This window comes from Cetorhinus maximus, chromosome 3, assembly GCF_964194155.1.
Source record: "Cetorhinus maximus chromosome 3, sCetMax3.hap1.1, whole genome shotgun sequence".
Taxonomy (NCBI): domain Eukaryota; kingdom Metazoa; phylum Chordata; class Chondrichthyes; order Lamniformes; family Cetorhinidae; genus Cetorhinus; species Cetorhinus maximus.
The window spans coordinates 170629585-170653615 of record NC_135881.1 but is presented as its reverse complement, the minus strand read 5'-3'; the positions used below and the strand labels follow the sequence as shown (position 1 = coordinate 170653615).

The window sequence follows — 24031 nt, the reverse complement described above, 5'->3', positions numbered from 1 at the left end:
ATTTAATAGACAGAGTAAATATAATGACTTCACATTGAGGTGGCGAGTTTTGAATGGACTGCCTGATCAAAGACCATAAGACGTAGGAGCAGAAGTAGGCCATTCAGCCCATCGAGTCTGATCCATCATTCAATGAGATCATGGATGATCTGACCATCCTCAAATCCACTTTCCTGCCTTTTCCCCATAACCCTAGACTCCCTTACTGATCAAAAATCCTGTCTGTTTCAGCCTTGAATATACTTAATGACCCAGCCTCTACAGTAAAGAATTCCACAGATCAACTACCCTCAGAAAAGAAGTTCCTCCTCATCTCTGTTTTAAGTGGGCACCCCCTTACTCTAGGCCCTCTGGTCCTAGACTCTCCCACAAGGGGAAACAACCTCTCAGCATCTCCCCATCAAGTCCCTTAAGAATCTTATATCTTTCAATAAGGTCGAGTCTCATTCTTCTAAACTCCAGTAAGCACAGGCCTAATCGACTCAACCTCTCCTCATAAGAAAATCCCTCCATCCCCCAAATCCACCTAGTGAACCTTCTCTGGATTGCCTCCAACGCCAGTATTTTTTTCCTTAGATAAGGGGGTCAAAACTGTTCACAGTATTCTAGGTGTGATCTAACTAGTGCCTTGTACAAGAAGCTCATGATATTGATCATTTTAAGCACAGGCTGGACAGGTATTTGGACAGAAAACTTGAAGATTTGGGAAATAAGCTGTGTATTTGGTTTTTGAACTCAAGGAGTTGGGGGGTCATGCACTTCCATATTCCCACATGCATTTTTTTTGGTTTGAGTCAGAATATAGTCCACCACATAAAATATTTACTAGCCTCAACTGATTCCCAATTTCTTAAAAAAAAAACAGAAGGATTTGATATCTTGGGATCCCAATGCAATCAGTAATAATGGAAAGCTGTTTTGAAAATGATCTCGAGTCAACTATCTCAAGTAAATATCTGGACCCATGAGGCTTTTATCAGTGAATAATTGAGCTGTACAGATCTGGAAGCTCCTAGGTTCAATCCTGGGGCCTTGCTGTGTTAGCTACTCTCAGCACAGGAAGAGGTAGAGCCAGAGCTGTCACAATTCGTCTCAATCAGCGAGGACTCCTGCTCTTGATTGCAGTCAAGCAGTTCATCCTTGATATATGAAAGAGTGAACATAAAACAGATGTAGGATCAAGTTTGGTTGTAATGCTCACTATATTCAAATAGTCAGCCAATACTTGCCATCAAGACACATGAATGCAAATTGGTCACTTGGGTGAGGGATTGGAATGAAGCTGCCACCTATAAGCACACACCACCAAAAACTTGCATTTAACATTGTAAAATGTCTCAAGATGTTGCAGAGGAGCATAATCAAACAAAAGCTGACACTGAACCAAAGAAGGAAACATTAGGACAGTTGACTAAAAGTTCAGTCAAAAGGGTTGATTTTAAGTGGCATCTTATGGGAGCAGAGAAAGGTGAAGGGTCAGACAGGGAAGGGATTCCAGAACGTTAGGCCTAGACACCTATAGGTACAGCAATCAATGATGGGGCAACAGGAATGGAGGTGCACAAGCCTTGAATTGGAGGAACACAGAGCTCGCAGAAGATTGTAGAGTTGGAGAAGGTTCCAGGAAAAGGGAAGAGCGAGGCTATAGAAGGATTTTAATATAGGGTTCAACATTTTAAAATTATTAGTCGACCAGGAGCCAACATAGGTCAGCATGGATATGGATGATGGGTGAATGAGAGTTGGAGACAGTCAGGATAGGGATGGCAAAATTTTGGATTAGCTCGAGATTATGGAGGATAGAAGATGGGAGGCCAGCCGAGAGATGGACATTCTCCAGGAAGGCACTCAATGCCTACAAAAGAGAAGATAGGGGAAGAAAAAAAAAAAGTAAGAAAAGTAGATCAGCCTCCCCATCAAAGTAAAATTAAACATGACCAGTTCAGGCCCCAGCCATATGCTTACATTTGTTTGGTTTTATTTTCAGGCTCTGGACAAAGGTGATTGTCGATACATCTAAGCAGCTTGCTAGGGGGCATTAACAGTCAACCATGTAGATGACCAGATAGGAAAAACAAGTTCCCTTTCTTACGTGTGATAGCAGCAAAATGTTAACCAAACAAAAAGAAAACAGGAAAAGTTATTGGATTTATTTTCCTGAAGAACAATTGGTTCTTAGGGTAAACTCCCAGCTTTAGTGGTCATTACTGAACATGTGTGGCACAACATGCCTCATTAGTTTGGTGTTGTATCCCCTTACTCTACTGCACCCCACCATTTTCAAGATCTTGTTTGTTAACTACTGACATGTTAATCAAGAGACCACATCACTGTTTTGGAAACTCAAGCACACTTGTCCAATGGGTGTGCGTTCACCAGGAAATCAGAGACAAAACACCTGATTTTCCATCCACTAATTTCAAGGAACAACAGTGCTTCATCTTCCAATATCTCTCAAACCACTTGCTGGGCATCTCAATTCCCAACCAATTCCTCAATAGAGGTCCTCAACATGGAATGGTGAGAGCCATCACCTTGCCTGCCAAACCCCACACACTAGGTTCATGGGTGCAGTCATCCCAATGCTGACATTTGTCTCCCAAGGCAAGTGCTTCATTTGTACAGAAGGTGGGATTGTGCTCTATGACAAATGGAACAGCCCTCACTTCCGACTAGCCTTCCCTTGCTTTCTTGTAGGCAAAGGGAGAGAGGTCCGAATCCCAGCTCGGATCAGCATCAGACTGCTGTGAACTGAGGCCCGGAAAAGAATGAAGCAGTAAATCTACTGTAAGTCACAGATGAGGGGAAGGCAGCCTGCAACAGGCCAGACTACGAATATCAATGCCAAAAACTTAACTGAGACTGAAGGAATTGTCATAGCAAACATTTCCAATGATATTGTGATGTGCAACCAACATAGGCTAGCAGCCAATGTCAATAAAAAGCATTGTACAAGGATAAGTAATATGACTTATTTTAATATCAAACAAAAATATACATAAGCTTCCAAACTATTATTTTCTTACAAACTTTTAACATTATTCAGCAATATGGCACAGTTATATTGAGAGCTCTCTCTCTCTCTATATATATATATATATATATATATATTATGTATATACACACAGACATAAAGTGCATGGATTTACAATGTTGTTCTTATGATTTTATGACAATGAGACATAGGCTTGATATGAAGGTTAATAACTAGGACTGCAAATGAAACTCAAATCAGTTGTAAGTGGCCCCTCCATTACTGGAATGGAGCTGACTACAGCTTAAAAGTTGCCAATCCTCCAGGATTGTCCTGGAGTCTTCAGAATTTGAAGAGTAACATTTTGGACAATGTTGTGTCCAGGAAAAGAAGTAATTGAAACTTTGAAAAAATATTATGTTTCCCCACCCCCACCCCAATTTTCTTTTACACTAGTTTTTCTATTAAGTTCTGAAAATATTGGGAAAGTGGGGGGATAAAGACTACTTGACTGGCCTGTTGGAAGCAAGAGGTGATGCGATGAAACCTCCATACAGACCTCCAACCAGTGTTGGCAACTCTATTGCAACTGCATTGTGCTCAAGATGCTAGCTGCATTCTTCAGCATAGTGCGCCTGGTGAACTTTCTTGGGTGAAGTCTGCCTGTTTCAGCAAGGTAAGTATGGGGAGGCAGACCCACAACTTGTACCCTTGTCAGAATGGTTTGTAAGTTCCCGCTATGTGACTCTCTTACCTTAGGAGTGAAATTAAAGATTTTCAATAAATTATCAAAGTATATAATAAGATCTTCCCAAAAAAGATGCATGAATCCCACTGCATCTTAACACCTGCCTGGCTATGGAACTGCTTCTCCACGTACCTGTGCAACAATGTCCCATGATTCACAAAGTACTTGAGACTATTCAAATACAGACATTCTTCCAGACCACCCCCAACTCCCCACCACTCTTGTACCACTCCCCCCAATGGATACTAAACAGTAAAACAGAACAAAGCGCAGTATTAACTGTGGTGGGGGGTGGAAAGGAAAGGAAGGGTAAGACCAGTACATGAAGATTCCGATCCCCGGCCAGTTACACCAAACATGCAGGCATATAAAAGCTTCTTTAAATCCACACCAAATTTAAGACTTTTGCCATTCAGTCATAATGGATAAATAGCTTGACCTATGACATGCCACACTGAGAAGAACAAGGCCAACATGGGAACACCCTCATTTCCAAGTTCCCGAACAAATCATACGCCATCCTGGTTTTCGGCATGTATCGCCTTTCCTTCAAAATCCTGGAACTCCATACCTAACATACTTATGGAGGTGCCTTCACTAGGACTGCAACAATTCCTCACCGTACCTTCTCAAGGACATTCAGGGGTGAGCTTGCCTATATCCCAAGAATGATTTGCAAAAAAAGCTCAGTTGTCCTGAAGTTTAATCCTACCCATTCAAAATTTGCACAGTTGATTGAGGTAAGTGCAAGTGGTAAGAAAATCACAACTGCTTGAAAGACAACTGTTTAAAGTTCTCTGAGACTCTATTCCATGGGGATAATCAAGTGTCAAGTGTGATGCTCAGCTTCATGGGAACAGGCTTAAGGTTTACCTCACAACTCAAGTTAAGCTGATCAGTGTGCTAAAGTCCAGTTAATAGCCATAGCGGTGAAATAAGATGCACATTTAGAGACCAGGATGTTTTGGGCCAATGTCAGGTACCTCAGCACACTTTCTAAAGGAATAAAAGCAGAAAACGCTGGGAAAATTCAGCAGGTCTGACAGCATCTGTGGAAAGAGAATCTGTTTTGAGTCTGTATGACCCTTCTTCAGAGCCACTTTCGAAAGGCCCTGCTTTCCATGATTCATAGCACTGACACTTCATGGGAAATCAAATCTCAAACATGACAGGCACTTCCCTCCCCATTATCGGCAACAGTAACAACAGGGGTTTTGTAGCAGTGCAAGTTACACCAGCTCCTGGAGATCGAAACTGGCACCAGTTTCTCACGGCAACAATAAAATAAAAACAAATCAAATTTGTTTTTTTAATGAAAGGGAAGAAATGTTAATTTTCAAGTGGTGGTTTTATGTAATTCCCATTTCCCAGTGCACGTTCTAACTTTAATACAGCTGAGAGACTAGAAGTCTCCAAAAGAGCTGTCACCAGCAGTCACCTCCAGTCTGAACCTGTCCTAAAAGGTGCTTGATCTTAAAAGGCCAGCATCGTCACCCTAAGTTTTTTCACTGACCAACCAAATTGGACGGGAATGGGAATTTGGATGGCAGCAGACCACAGACCACAATATGAGGGGGCTCCAAACAGAGTCATGCACAGAGCAATTTCAGATAACTTTCTGCTTACGGATTCCTACTCCTCTGAACCACAATGTAATTACTTAATTGGCTGGGCCTCTTCTGGGGAAACCATCGCTGTTCCCTTGCTTAGGCTTTGAACTAAAACTGCACTGCATATCCCTGTGGCATCAAAGAACCAGAGGGGAGATGAGGAAACATTTTAGTGCACCATACATTGTTATGAGCTAGAATGGACTGCCTGGAAAGGATGGCGAAGGAGATTCAGTCATAACTTTCAAAGGGGAAATATACTTGAAAAGGAAAATTTGCAGGGCTATGAGAAAAGAGAACAGGGGTGGGTCTATAGCTTTCAAAGAGCCGGCATAGGTACAATGGGTTGAATGGTCTCTTTCTGTGCTGTAAAATTCTATAATTCCCTTTATTCACTTCTAAATATGCTAAAAATACTCCAATGTTAATAACCTTACAAAGAAAAATAGCTGATATGCAAGATTTTAATATAAAAGATGTAAAATGTCACCAAGGCAGCTGAGCACATGAAGCAAAAACATGTGCATATTCGCAAGTCCAACTAAAACAACATTAAAACCTCAACTGGAAGAGTCGGGACAAATCCTAGGCCCTGACCTCCTACTTGTTTGTAAATGCTTGTGATATTGTGATATGAGTACTTAAAGAGGGAGTTCAGAGGTAGTTCAGAAATAGATCTACACTGTTCCTCGCTGAAAGCACAACATCATACATACAAAGCAAATCATCTAAGATCTTATGAACAGAGATTTCTCTACACAAGAACTAGGAGCAGGAGTAGGCCTGCTCAAGCCTGCTCCGCCATTCAACATGATCATGGCTGATCTGACTGTGGCTCAACTCCACTTTCCAGTCTTGTCCCCCATAACCCTCGACTCCCTTGTCATTTACAAAATGTTTCTCAGGCCTCTCCTTTCTAATGCTTTGAGTCAAATAACTGCTGGTCAGAGGTAGCCTATGTGCAGACAGTTTGTGTCAAATCTCATCTTCAGCTGGCTCCCAGTGGCATCACAAGTTGACAATGTTGCCCACCAATCCTATCCCTTCTGGGTGATTTTACTGGAGGGCAGCCTCCCATCACAGAGGACAGAGGCTCAATAATAAAGGGAAATTTGGGCTGCCAGTAAGAGCAAACTGCAAAGTCTGATTATAGGGCCAATCCCATGCTTGCTAGGAGCAAAAATTGGGAAATCATGGGACTGGTTCTAATTAAATTTGTACATTAGTAAAATCCTTCCTTTGTGTCACTCTGGAGGAATACATTTACTTTTCAAAAGGGGTTTCTAGTCTTTTTGGCATCCAAAGCTACCACTTGCCAAGCAAATATGGCTCAGGCCCTGTACTCCTCCTTTCCCAATTTTAGCCAAGTCAAGGGGCCAGGATGTAGATGGAAGGCCATAACACCTTCAGCCATGGTTCAGTGGTACCACTTTTGCCTGAATCAGAAGGTCATGGGTTCAACAACACCTCAGGGACTTGAGGACATAAACACACCAATGCAGGTACTGAGGGAGCACTGCACCGTTGGATGTGCCATATTTCATTTGAGACGTTAAACCAAGGCCCTGTCTGTCCCCTCAGATGATTAAAGAACCACCTACGGCACTATCCCATACACTCAAGGAGGGAGGTAAGTTCAGAGGGAATTTATGTGTTCACTGCCTCAACAGCAAGATGTAGACGACAAAAAAAAAAAAATCATTGCCCAGGAAATTGTCCTCCTGTTTAAAAAAAAATGTTTCTTTGATGGAATTATTGTCGTCAGGTACTTGCAGTATTACAACCATTAATTAAACACTACAGAGGTAATTTTGAATTCCTACACAATATTTTGGCTACTGAGGCACAGATGGGGATAATGATCCCCAAATCCTGCACAGCCCACTGACCACCACACCCAAATTCCTAATATATGCTCCCATCAGACAAATCTCTGCATCAGAAGCACCATTACTTAAAATCTACCCCTTATATAATTTACCAATGTAAATTTGATCATATTTTACCAATCACAATCGGATTTTTTTTGTCTTTTTTTCATACACATAATTGGCTGATTTTAACATTTAACACTGAAGAATTACAGGTCGAGTATCCTTTATCCATAAATCCAAAAAACTGAACACAACCAAAAAACCGCACTTTGAACCGCATCGACCTTTAGCGCAGGAATTCTCTCACCCAAGCCGACATGAACCTCACCAGCCGCACCCAACTTTTAATGTGGGAAGCCTAGTCATTTGTCTGCACTGTTTACCTTCCGAATCCTCTCCTACAAGCAAAATCGCAGAAGGCGTCATGGGTGGAAACTTATTACAGGTACCCTGTATTTATTATTCAGTGGTACTTACTTTTCTAGCTATTTTATTTACTTTACCAAGGCTTCAGCCATTGTGATGCAAGTAGGCCTAGGCCCATATGCGGCATCCGAAAATCAAAATGATCTGAAATCCAAAACACAATCAGCCCCAATGGTTGCGGATAAAGAATACCCGACCCGTATATTCGGGTCGCTGAAATTTGTCAATATAAAACACTCTAGGTTATTACTAATAGAAATGATTTATAACTATTAAGTGTAAAAAGTATTCCCATATTTGTCAGTACGATTTGTTCTCCCTGAGAAATGGCCTTTGAGAACTCTTTCTTGTGCGTTGTCCCCTTCATACGACTGATCTCACTATCTATTCTGGAAAAGCTAAATTCAGTGCAGCTGCCATTAGAAAGATATTCCACTGCAGAAGGCAGAACATTAGTGGATTCAGGTCTAGCCAAGCCAACGTTTCCAAATTGGGATAATTTTCTCTCAAGTCACATTGGTCCAAACTGCAGGTTATAAGATTCCAATAATATACACCAACTATTTTCATCTGTTTTCGCTTCACTGTCTCACATATAGGACTCTGGTGTTACAAACAGGTCAATAAATAAGAGACACCAGAGATTCCTTCACAACTGCTGGAACATTGCAGTCAGAAACATATATCTTCCTGTAGGGAGACAAGCTAAACTCTCTGGAATTGTTTATCAGGAACTGTCAGTGACTAGTTGAAAATCTAATTAAATCATTAGAGCACAGATCGAATGCTGTATCTAGTTTAGGGCACCTTCTTTTAGGAAGGTGTCAGGCCACAGAAAAGGTGCAGAAGGGATTAATTATGATATCAGGGATGAGAACTTTAGTTATGAAGTGATATTAGAGAAAATGGGACTCTTTTCATTAGGTCCTGACAATGACAACAACTTGTATCTATATAGTGCTTTTAACAGTCAAACTTCCCAAGGTCAGGAAAATAATCAGACAAACAATTTGGCACTGAACCAAAGGAGGAGACATGAGGACAGGTAACTGAACACTTGGGCTGAATTTTCCTGGTTGGTGGAGGCAGTGGCGGTAGTGGTATTGTCACTGGACTAGTATTCCAGAGACCTGGGTAATGCCCGGGGACCCGGGTTCAAATCCCACAATGGGATATGGAATTCAATTTTAGAAATCTGGAATTAGAAGTCTAATGATGACCACAAAACTATTGCCATTGTCACAAAAACCCATCTGGTTCACTAATGTCTTTAGAGAGAGAAATCTGCTGTCCTTACCAGGTCTGGCCTACATGTGACTCCAGACACACAAATGTGGTTGACTCTTAAATGCCCTCTGTACAAGGGCAGTTAGGGATGGGCAATAAATGCTGGCCTAGCCAGTGATGCCTACATCCCATGAACAAATAATAACAAAAACCATGCCAATGTCAGCCTCAAATCTGGGTCAGGAACCTGGAAGTAGCTAATTGTAAGATGTCGGTTGCGACGTTCCTGGAGGTAATCAAGATGCTGCCTCCAGGAACCCCATCCAATTAAGAATGCTGGGCAAACCATGGGCCCACAGCGATATCCACTGGGAGAGGCAGGTGCTGCTGAGGCAATCTGGATACCATGAGGGCACCTCAATATGGAGGTGCTCTGTGGACCATTTCAAATAATTATAAATCATGCATGGCCACAGCTATTAGGCCACCATTGTGGGTGGGGGCACCTCTATACGATGGTTTGCGGCCACGGTTGTGTCCATCGCACCCCAACGGGTCCTTGCTGAGATGATCGAATAGACAATTCCATGGACCCCCAGTCTACCGTCAGGAGGCCATCTCTAATAGCCTGCCGGGCGCTGGCCTCAGTTAGGGGGTCCATCCGCCATTGAGAAGATTACAGCGACACCATCAGCCTTCCTCCAACTGGCCCACTAATTGGCCTAATTAGCTACCCATAGCTGCTGGGCCCATAACCTCTGCTACATTAACTCGCCTCCAGCAAGATTTGTCGGAGACAAGAACGCATTAGGTAGCAAAACTGATGCACTATTTTGCAACTTTGCTCCCAACCTTGTCACCTGATCAGGAAAATTCAGCCCTTTGAAAGGAATTTTCTGGTTATTACTTCAGCTCCCAAAAATTATCTGCTTTCTCTGAAACTGCTATTCCCAATACATAGCAAAATCTGTATATAGTACTTGTTTGGCTCAATTTAGTGCCAATGGTATATGTAAATGTGTGCATGTACTATTTAAGAATTCACTACAGGCATGTTTTTTTCCTTTATCATGTCTATATTAACTGTTATACCCCTCCTTCCATTTGTTATAGACCCCAATGCTTTAAGGAAGGAGGATGTCATGAGCAGTTACCCTTTTATTAGATTCCTGCAGCCTTGGTGAAGGGAAATAGGCTGCCTAAGATTTATCACTCAATTGCACGACTGGTGCTTTTGCGCATAACAAGCGCATAACACACATAGCTTGTAATGACAAATAAGTTAGTGTTTTACGGGAAAAGAAAAGTCTAGCAACGCACTAAGGAAACAATAACCATAGTCCAAACATCAGAGTGTAGGTCTAGTGGTAAAACAATGCAGTTTCTCATCCAAAGGGAACAGGTGGCTTTGGAGTTCCAGCCTCAAATTGCCCCTTTCATGTGAATCCTACTGTTTCTCTAAATGTTACTAGATGTAGCATTTTTATGGAGTCCAAACACTGTATTGTCCAGGGGGTGGAGGAAGTTGGAATTGAGAATCTTATCCTGTCCCAAGATGGCCAAAACAGATCATGGTAATAACAGACCTTGCTGAAGCACAATGGGTCTGTGGGGGCTAGCAGGAAAAGGGAGGGGTAGTGAGGGGGTGAGGGTAGAACAACTAGCTGAAAGCATACAGTTATCCTCAGATTATTAAGAAATGTAGACTGCAGCAGTGTGCATTATAATGACAGTTAGGCAATGTCAAAGTATCCACCAATTTCACTTTGGTGTGACATGTTTCCTGCAGTTACTACAATGATAAATCCAAAATCTAAGCTTCCCCCAACTCCCCTCCCCTCCATAATCTATATTGTGTGCGCTTCCACAGCATTGATCCAATAGGCACTTCATCTGAAAGAATGACCAGGTGAGTGAAGTAGTCTTGGCACCAGAAGGACATTGGATCGGGGCTTTCCTCAGTTTAAGTAGATGGCGGGCCATGGTGTTTCCTCTTACTCCTAAAGGACTTACAGGCGCAGCAGATAATGCAGGGGGAGGCCAGGAGGAGAAGTGGAGATGTGACTAGTACAATAAGGCCCAATCCAAAGAGGATCCCGACAACCTGCAAAGAAGGGGAAGAAGAAAAGGCATTGGCCTTAGTGTTTCCATCATGCACAGGATCATTAATCAAGCTGTACAGGTATCAAGACTCAGGTTCCAACCCCAAGTGCTTACTCCTGCAATTGTTAAAGTACATTACCACTAGGAATTTCTAACTAAAGAATATTTTAGTGAAAAGAACCACTCTCAGCATTGCCTCCCAGGGGAGGAAGATTGTGAGCCCATTTGCTATCTTCCCCAATATCCTTTTCTTTTTAAAAAAAAAGGGATTTAAACATCTAAATTGAATCTAGAAGTTTGCACCAGAAAGTAACACCATTATGCTCTACAAAAAGAAAATTAAAGAGCTTGGGATTTATATATTACCGTTAATCATTTGTGGCATCATCATGGGCAGGGTTTTGAGATCGTCGGGCGGGCGCGGTGGGCGAGCCCGGAAGTGGCTGGGAAACAGTCCACCACCTGCGAGCGGTCCCCAACTGGCGGGACGCTCACCCGACATCAGCGTGCACTAATTTTACGCCCAATCGGGTCGGGTGCACGCCCACCCACAGGATGTACAATTCTGCCCCATATATCATGCTAACTTTAGTTTCTCTCATTAATGTACACAAAGCCCCACATGTGTCAATCTCCTGTGGTGTTGCTCACATGGGGTCAAGGATCAAGTGCGATTCCAGGTGAAGGAGAGTTAGAAGGTGGGGAATAATTCAAGCTGTATAGACCTAATTCTGTCTACACTAGCTACAAAGTCACATATCCTGTTCCAGATATCCTTCAGAGTACTTCATGCCTGAATTTCTAGGCCATTAACTCCACATAACACATCAATGCAGAATTCAAGTGGTTCCACCTTCCCTGTTGAGAGACTCACCTGGGTTCTGTTCCAAATAACTGAGGCCCTGGAGTGGCCAAGTTTATTGCGACATGGACCTTTGTCATAATGTCTCAGGAAGATGTCATTCTGAAAGATAAAAATAGTCTGCGTTTGAATAAATCATATTGAACTGCCACATTCTATTGTGTGTCGTCAACAATTTGTTCGTTCAACATTCCTTTGTCATAACAAATCATACTGTGTGTGAAGATTAGAATGCAATAGTATGCAGTTCCATTTGCTGTTTTACAGAGATTAATTCAAATGATGTCTGAAGCACAGCACTCTTAGAACAACATTTACTACTGCCACCACAACAACTTGAATTTCCATAGTACCTTTAACATTGAAAATTTCCCAAGGTGCTTCACAGAGGTTTCATAAAAAGAAAAGATGTCAAAGAAAGCCAAACAAACATGGAGATACCAGGAAGAGTGGTCAAAGGATTGGTTAAATAGGTGAGTTCGAGTTTGAAGGGGGAACTTAAAGGAGGAAAGGATGATGGCAGGATGATGCAGAAATTCACCAAGGCTCCTTAGACAGCACCTTCCAAATTCACGACCACTACCATCTAGAAGGACAAGGGCAGCAGATAGATGGAAACATCACCACCTAGAAGCTCCCCTCCAAGTCACTCACCATCCTGACTTGAAAATATATCGCCGTTCCTTCACTGTCACTGGGTCAAAATCCTGGTGCTCCCTCCCTAATAGCACTGTGGGTGTACCTACACCACATGGACTGCAGCAGTTCAAGAAGGCAGCTCACCACCGCCTTCTCAAGGGCAATTAGGGATTGGCAATAAATGCTGGCCCAGCCAGTGATGCCCACAGCCCATGAATGAAAAAAAGGGTAGAGGGGTTTCTAGAGCATGGGACCTCGAGAAGTTGGAATTGTTCTCCTAAGAGAAAAGAAAATTAAAGATATTTGATAGAAACGCTCAAAATTATGAGGAACTTTGGTAGAGTAAATATGCAAAAGCTATTCCCGCTGGCAGGAGAGTCAATAACCAAAGGAGACAGATTAAAGATAATTAGCAAGAGAAACATAGCCAGCTAGGCAACGGAGCTAACTGACCTCATAATCTGCTGGGAAACCTGCAAGGGTTTATTATCAAGTTCTGAAGGTGATTTAATGAACCTCTCACTGATTTTTTTTGCTTTTACATGGAGTCCACCAATAAGAGCCAGTCAACAAATTAATCAGGTTTTGTGTGGAGCAGATTATAGGTAAAAGCACAGTTCACAATAGGCTGAATGGCCTCCTTCTGTGCAATGTCATTTTCTGATTCTAGGTAGTTGAAGGCACAACTGCCAATGGTGGGATCAAGGGAGGGAGGCAGATGCACCATGACTGATGCATAAGATCGGTCACTCTACAGATGAATACCTCTGCCCAGATCATAACTTTTGAACAAATTAGAAGAATATGAATTCAAGTAACCCTTGAGTAGCTAACAGCTTTTTGAGGAAGCCACTTACATCCAGATTATGAAGACAGTACCAGCAAAAGGTGTGCTTGCAGTTTTTACACATCATTTGGGCGCAACCTTCATTTCGTTCTATGAAGATATGACACACTGGACACTGTTTGATGGCCGTATCGGTGTCCAGGCTGGTGGAAACACTACAGAAAGAGACAAAGACAAAGATAATTAGTTGAATTTCATTTAATCTTACAACTTGGAAAAAATAGACTAAAGCCAATCTCAAAACAATCTCAATGTACACTAAAGGTTATCACAATTATTCTGCAATATAATTCAGATGATTTCATAATCAATACCTGAGAAATAAACACAAGTTGTCATTAAAAAAAAAGTCAACCTCTGAATATCATCGCATTTTGGAATTTTCAAATACACAAATATCAAAAGCTATTGACTATAGTCTGATTCACATGAAATCTGATTAATTGATCGCTGGTTCATATCTGTGGACTCCATGGCCCAGAATGAAGCTTCCAAAATGGTGGGCAGGACTCATATGAGGAAGTCCCGCTCCAATTTCCGAAAGATCCAATTTTTGCCGGGAGGGGAAAGTCAGCAGCAGGTTATTCACACAGGAGGGAAACTTGAGCCCAGCAGGGCCATTTGAACTCAGTGCCCAGTGCAAACAGACCCCATTTTGGCTGCTGCAAGGGACTTAACCTGCACTGTAGGAATTACAAATTTATGGGGTAGACGTATAGGCTCTTGAAGGGTGGATAAGGCTTCTTTAACTGTCATCATCTGAAGGTTTTTAAATTCCTTGCTCTATAAGTTTTAAAAAAAACTGGCTCCAGCTATCAATGAGAGTTTTTAAAAAGTCATCTAGACACATGGGCATGGGTTTTGCCCTCGTCAGGCGGGATTGGCGGGTGCGGGCAGGCGCAGTCGGGAAGCCAACCGCCGCCCGTGATCGGGGCCAGACCACGATTTCATGCGAGCGGGCCTTGCAGCGCTCAGTGCTGCCTGTGGGGGTTGGGGTGAGCGGGGAACATCGGGCATAATATTCTGACCACGGTGTAACGTCTGTCCAAACAGTTTCAAAAATTATTTGTTGACATTGCCCCAAAGGCCGTTTATGATTGCTTGGCTGACGTCCAAAAGCCACAATTATCTCAGCCAGAGTTCTGAGTACACAGTTTGATTGACAGCTTAAAGAACCCATTAAGGGTTTGGCTGCCTTTGATGTGGTTTGAACAGAAGTAGATTTGTTTTCCTGGGGTTAACCACTTGAGACTTAAAAGCTTTGTATGGGTTTTCAATAATTTTTTTTTTCTAAAGATAGTGTTGGTTGTATTAGATTTTTAGAGCTTAACTTTATTTCATCCCAACATGGCTCCTGAGGCCTGCACATTCTGCATATCAGAAGAATTGGCAAGGAGGGTATAAGAGGTCATGGAGGATGGATGGAGGGCTGAGGGGGTGACTCGCTGTAGAGAATGTGGTCACTTATTTCTCCAATTGCAAATGGGGTTAAGATGTTAGGAGGAATTGTTAGGAGCAGTTGCTTTAGAAGCGGTTCAGTGCAGTTGGTTCTGAAAGTTGCTTCCAGGAGAGACTGGAGCTATGGGGACAGATAGCCAGTCCCAAGAGAAAGAAAAACCCCAAAAATCCAGGGGAGTGGAAGAGGGGAAAATCCAAAGAAGATCTTCTAGTCAAAGGAATGACAGGAACCTGGGAAAAGGTCCTGTTAAGTGAAGTTAAGAGTGAGGGACAGAGAGAAAGGCTCCACGCTTCAGATTTAAAGAGACAAAAGCTGTAGAAAGCAGATTTAAAGCAAGAACAGCTTGCAAGAGGCAAGAAGGTCCAAAGAGACAACTGAACGTCTGTAACTCTTTGCTGTGGGCATGTGAAGCAGTGATGTACTGTTGACAGCCAAGTCTGGGAGACAGAGTGTGTGGAAGACAGTTTGAATGCAGGTGGTGACCAGGAAAGAGGAACATCAGAAGGAGAGTTTGAAACCCTGGAGGTGAACCCTTCTGGGAGGCATCCAAGAGAAAGCGTCAGCTTGGGAGAAGATTCCACAGCGAGGTCTTGGAAAGTGGAGATCGGAAACCCCCATGTGAAGGACGTAATTCAGTGCAATATAGAGATTCATAGCATCTGTTTGAGGTGACATCTGTCACTTGGTTTCAGAGTGTGGTGTATCTGACCACAGGGTGCCATAGATTTCCATGGATTGTGTACTTACAGTGTACATTAGAGTATAAGATAGCTTTTGTAACTTGTGTTATCCTTACAAATCTGTATACATCTGTAAAGGTATAGTTGTGGGTGAAGGAGTATTGTAATATAGTTCATCTTTTCTTGTTGAATAAATGTTTTATTCTTTTGTTAATAGTTCATCAGCTGACTTCTATGACTCTGTTCAGTAGCCACTCTCCACGTGTCTAAACAAAAAAAGTTAAGATCTATCAAGCTGGGTTCCACCCTGGGATTAGGCTTGTCCAGGGGTAACCTCAGCTGGGATTGTAGCAAGTGACACTACAAATATGGAGATGAATTTCAAAATTATATTAATAAAATCTACTAAAACAATGTAGTACATACAATTGCTTCCACCTTTTAAGGGAAAGGCAAATCTAAATTCCGATAATCTAAATTTGAGCCCAACTCAAACACTTCAAGACCTGCACTAAAACATTAGTATTGAAAAAATGCTTGACTTCAGATGAAACACTAAACCATGCTCCCTCTGGCTAACAGAGTAGATAATAAAAACCCCGTGACACTAGTAAAAGAGCAGATCTTTTATCTTGTCCCAACCAATATTTCTATCTCAACCAACACAACCAAAGAATAGTTTAACTTGTCATTATATCTCTATGGTTTGTGGGATCTTACCATGAATAAAATGGCGACTGCTCTTCCCTATGTGAGAATAGTGACCATCCTTCAGAAAGGATTAAAAAGGGACATGGGCACATCCGATAGAGACTAATTCTCATGTGGAGGATTAACACCAACATGAACTGGGCAATTTCTATTTAATTCTTCGCATTTGAAGCTCTTTGGGTCATTGGGGAGGATTTTCCCTTGTCGGACGGGCTCGGCGGGGGCAGTCGGGAAGCCGACCACTGCCCGCAATCAGGACCGGATCGCAATTTCACGCCAGCGGGCCAATTAAGGCCCGCCCAGCATAAAACACGAGCGGCAGTGTTCAGCGCTGCCTGAGTTGGGGGGGGGTGGGGTCGGGGTGTGAGGAGGGCAAGAGTGCAAGTTCGCGCATTCACGCGAGCGCGTGCACAGAGCTGCCTCAGGGAGATGAACAGTTCAAAACATTAAAAATAAAGATTTTTAAAATGTCATAAGACATGTCCCCTCATGTGACTCTGCCACATAAGCAGGGTCGTGTTATAAATAAAATGTTAAAATTTGTATTTTATTTTCATTTGCTGTTGGAAACCTCATCCCGCCTGTGCATGAGGTTTCCTAAAAAATATACAAAGGCCGCTTGGCCTTTTCGCCTGCCTGCCAACCGTAAGGTTAGACGGGCAGCGAAAAATCTTTTTCAATTATAACTTTAATGGCCTTACTAGGCCTTTTAATTGTCAACGGGCACGCTGCCGAGTCCGAAAATATTGCACGAGTCCTCGGTGACGTCGGGATGCTCACCCGACATCATCGCCAGTCACTTTACACTCGGTTGGATCAGGCACGCACCTGCCCGACGAGCTAAAAATTCTGGATATTGTTTCTCTGTATCTTCTGAAAATGTTATGTTTAGTTCTGATGATTTAAGTACTTTGTCAGTTAATTCAGTGCTTGCTACGGTTACCTACTTGCCTTTTATATTCCAATAAACATGTCAAAAAAGCCCACGTTAGACACCCAAAATCATTGGCTGCAGCACTGTAATAAAACACTGTTGTACCCATTTTGCAATGGCTTCCATGGGTATCTCTCATGTTAGGCACTTTTTAAACCCCTTTTGCTCACAATTAAAAGGGTACAATGTACACACAAAAGTGTTGCTCATTCTGAGAACTGAAAGGTTACTGTTTCATGCTTCATAATTCTTACCCAGCATCATCTGCTTTCGAGGACATAAAGGGCTGATTCTCCTGACATGCTTGCCCTGGATGCCAGCTGGCCTTACAAACGGAGCAAAACTGTATGCGGCAGGAGGGGCATTGTACTTGTACAGCCTGATGAGAATCAGCCACATCAATCTGGCACACAGCCTGACATTGAACTCTGGGGCACCACGTCCTGGAGGGGTCCAGATGGACTTCTAAAAATAAAAAGAGAACTGTCATGCAAATTCTCAATACCAATGGTTATTGAGCGCTAAATATTTTCAATCCTAACCACTGATTTTACAAAAATTTCAGTTTCTCTCGCTCACCTAATGGGGCTTTTTTTAAATTTTCACTGCTGTGAAATGGATAACCCTCTTCCCAAGGGTTTAGACATGAACATTGAATGTCAACCTTAGTGAAACAATTGCAAAATGTTTGGTTTTAAATCAACTGCCGTGCATTTTATTGGTAGAGATTCTCCTGGTTCTCGTTCCCTGGATTTCCTGGGTAAAGAGAAAGTCAGGTTCAGAGGGACGCATTTCTGTGAAGGAGTCCACATGATTTCCAGCACCTGCTGTGCTGAGGCGTTCCTGCACATTTGAGTGCGGGACCAGAAAAATCTACCCTCTATACCTAAAAAAAAAAATCAAATGTGCCACTAATCTTTTACTAAATACTTGAGTTACTTCTTTTACTCCATCATCACTTCATAATCTGTAAAGTACTTCAGATCCCACTTTGCTGTGGGCCAATTTGTTTGGCAATTTTTTGATATACCAATGACCTCAGGCGGCAAGGAAAATTGAACAGGGAGTGCTTTCACTTTTAAAGACTCTCAAAGCAGTTTAGGGAAAAAGTTAGATATTATATATTTATAAAGTTATTTGTTGCTTTCTTTAAAAATAAAATTGCTGCCTAAAGAGAGGCCAATTACACATAAATTACAGCACAAATTGGCCATTCAGCCCAACTAGTCTATGCTGACATTTATGCTCAACACAAGCCTCCTCCCAACCTACTGAATCTAACTTTATCAGCCTATCCTTCTATGCCTTTCTTCCTCACTTACTTATCTAGCTTCCCTTAAATGCATCCATGCTATTTACCCCAACTATTCTAATGCATTCTAACCATTTTCTGTGTAAAGTGGTTTCTCAATTCCTTATTTGTTAACGACCATCTTATATTGATGGCCCCTAATTCTGGACTCCCCACAAGTAGAAACATTTTCTCCATGTCTACCCTATCGAGCCTCATCATTATTATCATCATCTTAAAGAGCTCTATCAGGTCACCGCTGAGAGAGAAAAAAGCTCCATGTTGTTCAGTTCAATTTTTGATATTTACACATCTTCCCCCATAATCTCTCGCTGGTAAGATGTAGCCACCCACATTCCAGTAACATTCCATTCATTTTAATGGGGATTCCCTGAGAACTGACCCACAGTCGCACGACACTGGGAAAACACTCAACCAACAGGGGTACGCTGTACATTTTGACATCCATGTTTAACTGGAGTGGAATAGGATAGCAGACCTGACTAAAGGACACAAGCAACCTTAAAAAAAAAACATTCATGTAAAATGGAGAAGGCAACATTCAAAAGGACAACAGACAAGGGCTTCCTGTTCAAACCCAATCTACATACTTCTACTAGGCCAGCCTTGTGGAGATGAGAGGATTCATTAATAGCAAAACTCATTTAACATATCCATTATCACAGGATAACTTTTACCAACTTGCACTCACCTAGAGCGCTCATCAGGGATTCAGATGGAGAGATCTGTGGGTCCCCACAGGATTTTCCTCCAGAGCTGGAATCCTGATTTGCACTCCTGGTGCACTAAGTAAACCCTATTCTCTTATGCCTTTGGATTATATATATGTATTTTTTTTTGTAAACGGCCTTACACTTCACAAGTGATAAATCAGTGTAGAATATATAGATATCAATTAAAATATTTTCTATTCTTACAGGTGAACATCGGAATGTAGAACAGACATCGGCTTGTCAGATTATTAAATTGTCAACACTTATGTTTAGGGTAGAAAAGTGGTTATAGGAAAAGGGATAAGGAAACACGTCAGACAGTGGATTAGAACCATCTGTTCACATGGAGCATAAACACCAACATGGACTAAATGTCTTTTTCCATGTTCTATGTTCTAGGAATTTATGATGTGTTTTTGGGCCAGTCATTTCAATTTTCTGAATGATTTTTGTTGGTGTTTCCAAAATTCTAAACGGGACTTCCCCAGGTTTCCAGTTTCTCTGTAATGTATGCTATTTTGAGGGTAGTGAATGCAAACAGTTGAAAGTGTAGAAAACTTCAATGCTAAATAACCCCAAAACCTAGGAGGGTATTTTACAGCTGCACTGTAATTCATTTGGAAGAGTCAATCACAACACAAAATGAAGTTAGAGTGCTTTATACAATCATTAGAAGCTCTGGCATTGAAAGAGAACCTGCTATTCTTCCCAAGTATAAGCTATTGTCAAGGGAATACATGAAGGGTAATGAACTTGTTACATGTTTCATTTAATGTGATGAGCTTTTTCCAATCATGATATACGAGTGTGTGTCATCTATCTGTAAAGTGTTAAAGGGAGGACGAGACAGAAAACGTGACACTTAACAGGAAATGAATGCAAGACTTTACCAATATTTTAGAGGGTTCCTCGCCAGTCATTTTGAGCCTTTGTTTTTTTTTGTGATAATAGCAGATGCCACATCAACAACCAGTATGCTCCATGTCATTGGCATGTGACAGCCCATACTGACAGAATAATGGTTGGGGTGGGAATTTTGCAGTTTATGGCATCACAGGCAACAGCTGATTTGAGGGAAATAACATAAGAAATTTTTAATCCATTGAAAAGGAGCACTCGCTTGAGCTCCAATGAAATAAATTAGAAAGAGCACTGTGACAACCAGCATCTAGGGGATTCTGTTCGGCTAGTGATATATCTCAAAGATGTCTCAGGAGTATTTGATGGAGGACATGTAAAGAAAAATTACCCAGAGGAGTTAGAGAAATATAGCTGATATTTACTAAGGTGAATTAACTAGTACAATACTGCAAAAAAAAGGCCAATTATATTCAAGTGAAAGGTAGCTTATTGCTTCCCTATTTCCTAACACAGACTAGCTTATAACTCCTCCAGCATCCATTATATCACTCTTTTTCTCCCTCCACTGAAAACAGTGACAATCCTCCTCATTGGTCTATTGGAAGCACTCACCATGCCTCATAGGACTACTGAAAATAGTAATCCCCCACCCCTTGGTGGACTATTGAAAGCATTGAGCCAACCCCCTCCTCACTGCACTATTGAAAGCGCGAACCTCCTCTCACTGGATTATAGAAAGCACTGACCCCCTCATCCCTCATTGGCGCATTGAAAGCAGCAACCCTACTCCCCACCACCCACCCCCTCCAGCCACTGGACTACTGAAAGCAGTGAGCCCCCCCTCCAGCCACTGGACTACTGAAAGCAGTGAGCCCCCCCTCCAACCACTGGACTACTGAAAGCAGTGAGTCCCCCTCCAACCACTGGACTACTGAAAGCAGTGAGTCCCCCCTCCAACCACTGGACTACTGAAAGCAGTGAGTCCCCCCTCCAACCACTGGACTACTGAAAGCAGTGAGTCCCCCCTCCAACCACTGGACTACTGAAAGCAGTGAGTCCCCCCTCCAACCACTGGACTACTGAAAGCAGTGAGTCCCCCCTCCAACCACTGGACTACTGAAAGCAGTGAGTCCCCCCTCCAACCACTGGACTACTGAAAGCAGTGAGTCCCCCCTCCAACCACTGGACTACTGAAAGCAGTGAGTCCCCCCTCCAACCACTGGACTACTGAAAGCAGTGAGTCCCCCCTCCACTGGACTACTGAAAGCAGTGAGTCCCCCCTCCACTGGACTACTGAAAGCAGTGAGTCCCCCCTCCACTGGACTACTGAAAGCAGTGAGTCCCCCCTCCACTGGACTACTGAAAGCAGTGAGTCCCCCCTCCACTGGACTACTGAAAGCAGTGAGTCCCCCCTCCACTGGACTACTGAAAGCAGTGAGTCCCCCCCTCCACTGGACTACTGAAAGCAATGAGTCCCCCTCCATTGGATTACTGAAAGCAGTGAGTCCCCCCTCCACTGGACTATTGAAAGCAGTGAGTCCCCCTCCACTGGACTACTGAAAGCAGTGAGTCCCCTCTCCACTGGACTATTGAAAGCAGTGAGTCCCCTCTCCACTGGACTATTGAAAGCAGTGAGTCCCCCTCCATTGGACTATTGAAAGCAGTGAGTCCCCCCTCCACCGGACTACTGAAAGCAGTGAGTCCCCTCTCCACTGGACTATTGAAAGCAGTGAGTCCCCCCTCCACCGGACTACTGAAAGCAGTGAGTCCCCTCTCCACTGGACTATTGAAAGCAGTGACCACCCCACCCCAAAAATGGTTGGATTACTGAAAGCACTGACCACCCACAATGGAAATTGTTTCTTTGGGCTCTGGCATCTTGCTGAATTGACCACTATTCAAATTTAAGAAGACTGTACATTTCAGCAGGGTTTTAATTGTAGAATATCACCAGTCAACCAAATCTGTCCTCACCCAACAATCTCATACAAACTTCCAGCAACAGTTGCTGGATAATGACCAGGAGCAGACACCATGGCTGATTTTCTCCTTCTATAATGCAAGGGCACTGAGGCCAATTACAGCACTCATCCCAGGCAAATTTAATACTGTCCAAGGACAGTGGTAAATCCCTCAGCTGTCAGCCCATCTACTCCCTAGCTTAACTATTTTAGCTGTAAGGAGAACTAGGCTATTCATTGAAATGTTCATCACCTAGTTTTTCACTACCTAGTTTATGTAAGGCAATCATTTACCACAGACAGGTCAGAATGTTTGCCACAAGTGAGAATAAGCTTCCACGACCATTTTTCCCCCTCACAGAGTAATGGCTTGTGAGCTTGAGGTTAGGTTCCCCTGGTCAAGAATGGGATTGAAGGTCATAGGAAGCTCTATAAAACAGAGATGTCAAAGGCTTAATGGAACACGAGGAGTGATTCCATGATCCGGAATTGCTCAAAGGAGGAATCACACGAACACAGCCCATTACTTTTTCCATCTATTAATCGCAATTTTAGTTTATTAAAAATCACAGTCCTGTATGCCTGCAATTTCCCAAGTTGGGCTTCCTGTGAGTGCCAACATTGATCTCTATAACAGCTTCTTGGACAGAGGAAATGTATATAGAAGGCAAACAACCATTGTTGAATGGTGGAAATGTAGGGGTTTGATGGATGGATGGATATGCTGCAGTTTCACTTGATTACCTTTTGGGGGCCAGGGAGCAATTGCACAGAACTTTCCCTCAGCAGATTAAACAGCTGGTGCAGATCCTGTGATATGGCTGGTTGTAAATAGACTGGGAAAATTGTGTGGTCAGGATAGACTCCATTATAGCACCATTTACACATGGACTGCGGAAGGAGATTAAGTAGCTGGGGTTGTTGATAGGAGCAGTTGTACATAAAACTGGAAGAAGTGAGCTGGATTGGCTTTTCTCATTCTATGCTTCCTTTCATTCTTGTGATCAAAGTAGAAACTTGGCAAGAATTTCATGATTTTTTTTGGCCGGTCTCACTGCATGTTAATCACGACTTAACGCACAAGTGATCAGCCCACATTTTACCTTGCATCTGGGTCTGAAGAGGAACCTCTTGTCTGACATATCACATTGAACAGTGTACAATGCATTCATGAAGCTAACAAAATAAGTGCAGAAAAACATCTGAAGAATCAGAGAAAAGTAAAGCAAAATTTGAATGCAAGGTAAGCAAAAGCACAAACAAGCCATCTCAACCAGCTATTGAAGGTTTTAAAGATGTGAAAGATTTGTATCTGTAGCAATGTAAAAAATAGCCCATTGACATCCCCAGCTGATGCACTAATTAGGCGAATGTTGCTTTGCAATAGTTGAATCAGAAGCAATAGCATCCCCAGTGGAGAAACCCATGACATTGTGCTGTTGCATATAAAAAGGTTGCATACCTCGTTCAAATTTCAATTGCTGGTACAGCTGAAGCACACCAGTTGGAACCAAACATGCAATCTGAAACAAATACAAAACAAAACAAGTTAAACAAGACCTGAAATGTATTTTTTGTAAACAAAAATTATAAATAATTAGACACACATGCAACTCAAAACATGCCTTAAACACTCTTCTTTCCATCAGCTGCCACCAGTGCGCAGGTCCACTACCTAGTAATGTAGCTGTTGTTGCTATCTCCGAGTACCTGCAGTAGGGAGATACCACTGGGTCTCTGAGAAGGGGCACAGATCAGCACATCATATAATGATCTATAGATGTTCTTTTCTGAGTATCTGCATTTTTCATCTGCCCTCTCGCTGACATATGGTTCCATAGACGTTGGTTGCCCTGTTATTCCTCATCCAAGTACCAAATGCTCATGTGTGAGCCATAAAAGTAAGCCTCGATGGGCTGTTCGACATGTGCGGAGAGAGGGGTTGGTGAACAGCAGCACCCATTTGCCAGCAGCGTATTCCAAATACAGACCAATATCCTATCCAAACCCAACATCACCCTGGCTGCAACATCACCCTGGCTGAAACCAATCAGTTCAGCGCAACCCAGAGATCATACCTGAGACCTTTG

General features: G+C 42.6%; 1 protein-coding gene across 4 annotated transcripts in view; it reads right to left on the bottom strand.

The window, feature by feature from the left end:
• Nucleotides 1-1000: 1000 nt before the first annotated feature.
• The window catches only part of LOC144679037 (E3 ubiquitin-protein ligase RNF144B-like), an 81588-nt gene continuing 58557 nt past the window's right edge, over nt 1001-24031 (bottom strand). For 3 of the 4 annotated variants that reach the window (XM_078539292.1, XM_078539291.1, XM_078539294.1), the window contains 5 exons: nt 23404-23464; nt 17349-17559; nt 13321-13465; nt 11837-11926; nt 8188-10963 (listed from right to left, as the gene is read on the bottom strand). In XM_078539292.1, coding sequence (XP_078395418.1) covers nt 10823-10963; nt 11837-11926; nt 13321-13465; nt 17349-17559; nt 23404-23464 — 648 coding nt within the window. In that variant the 3' untranslated portion in view covers nt 8188-10822. Of the gene's footprint in view, nt 1140-8187; nt 10964-11836; nt 11927-13320; nt 13466-17348; nt 17560-23403; nt 23465-24031 lie in introns of those variants that run through there. The other variant, XM_078539293.1, reaches the window with a different exon arrangement.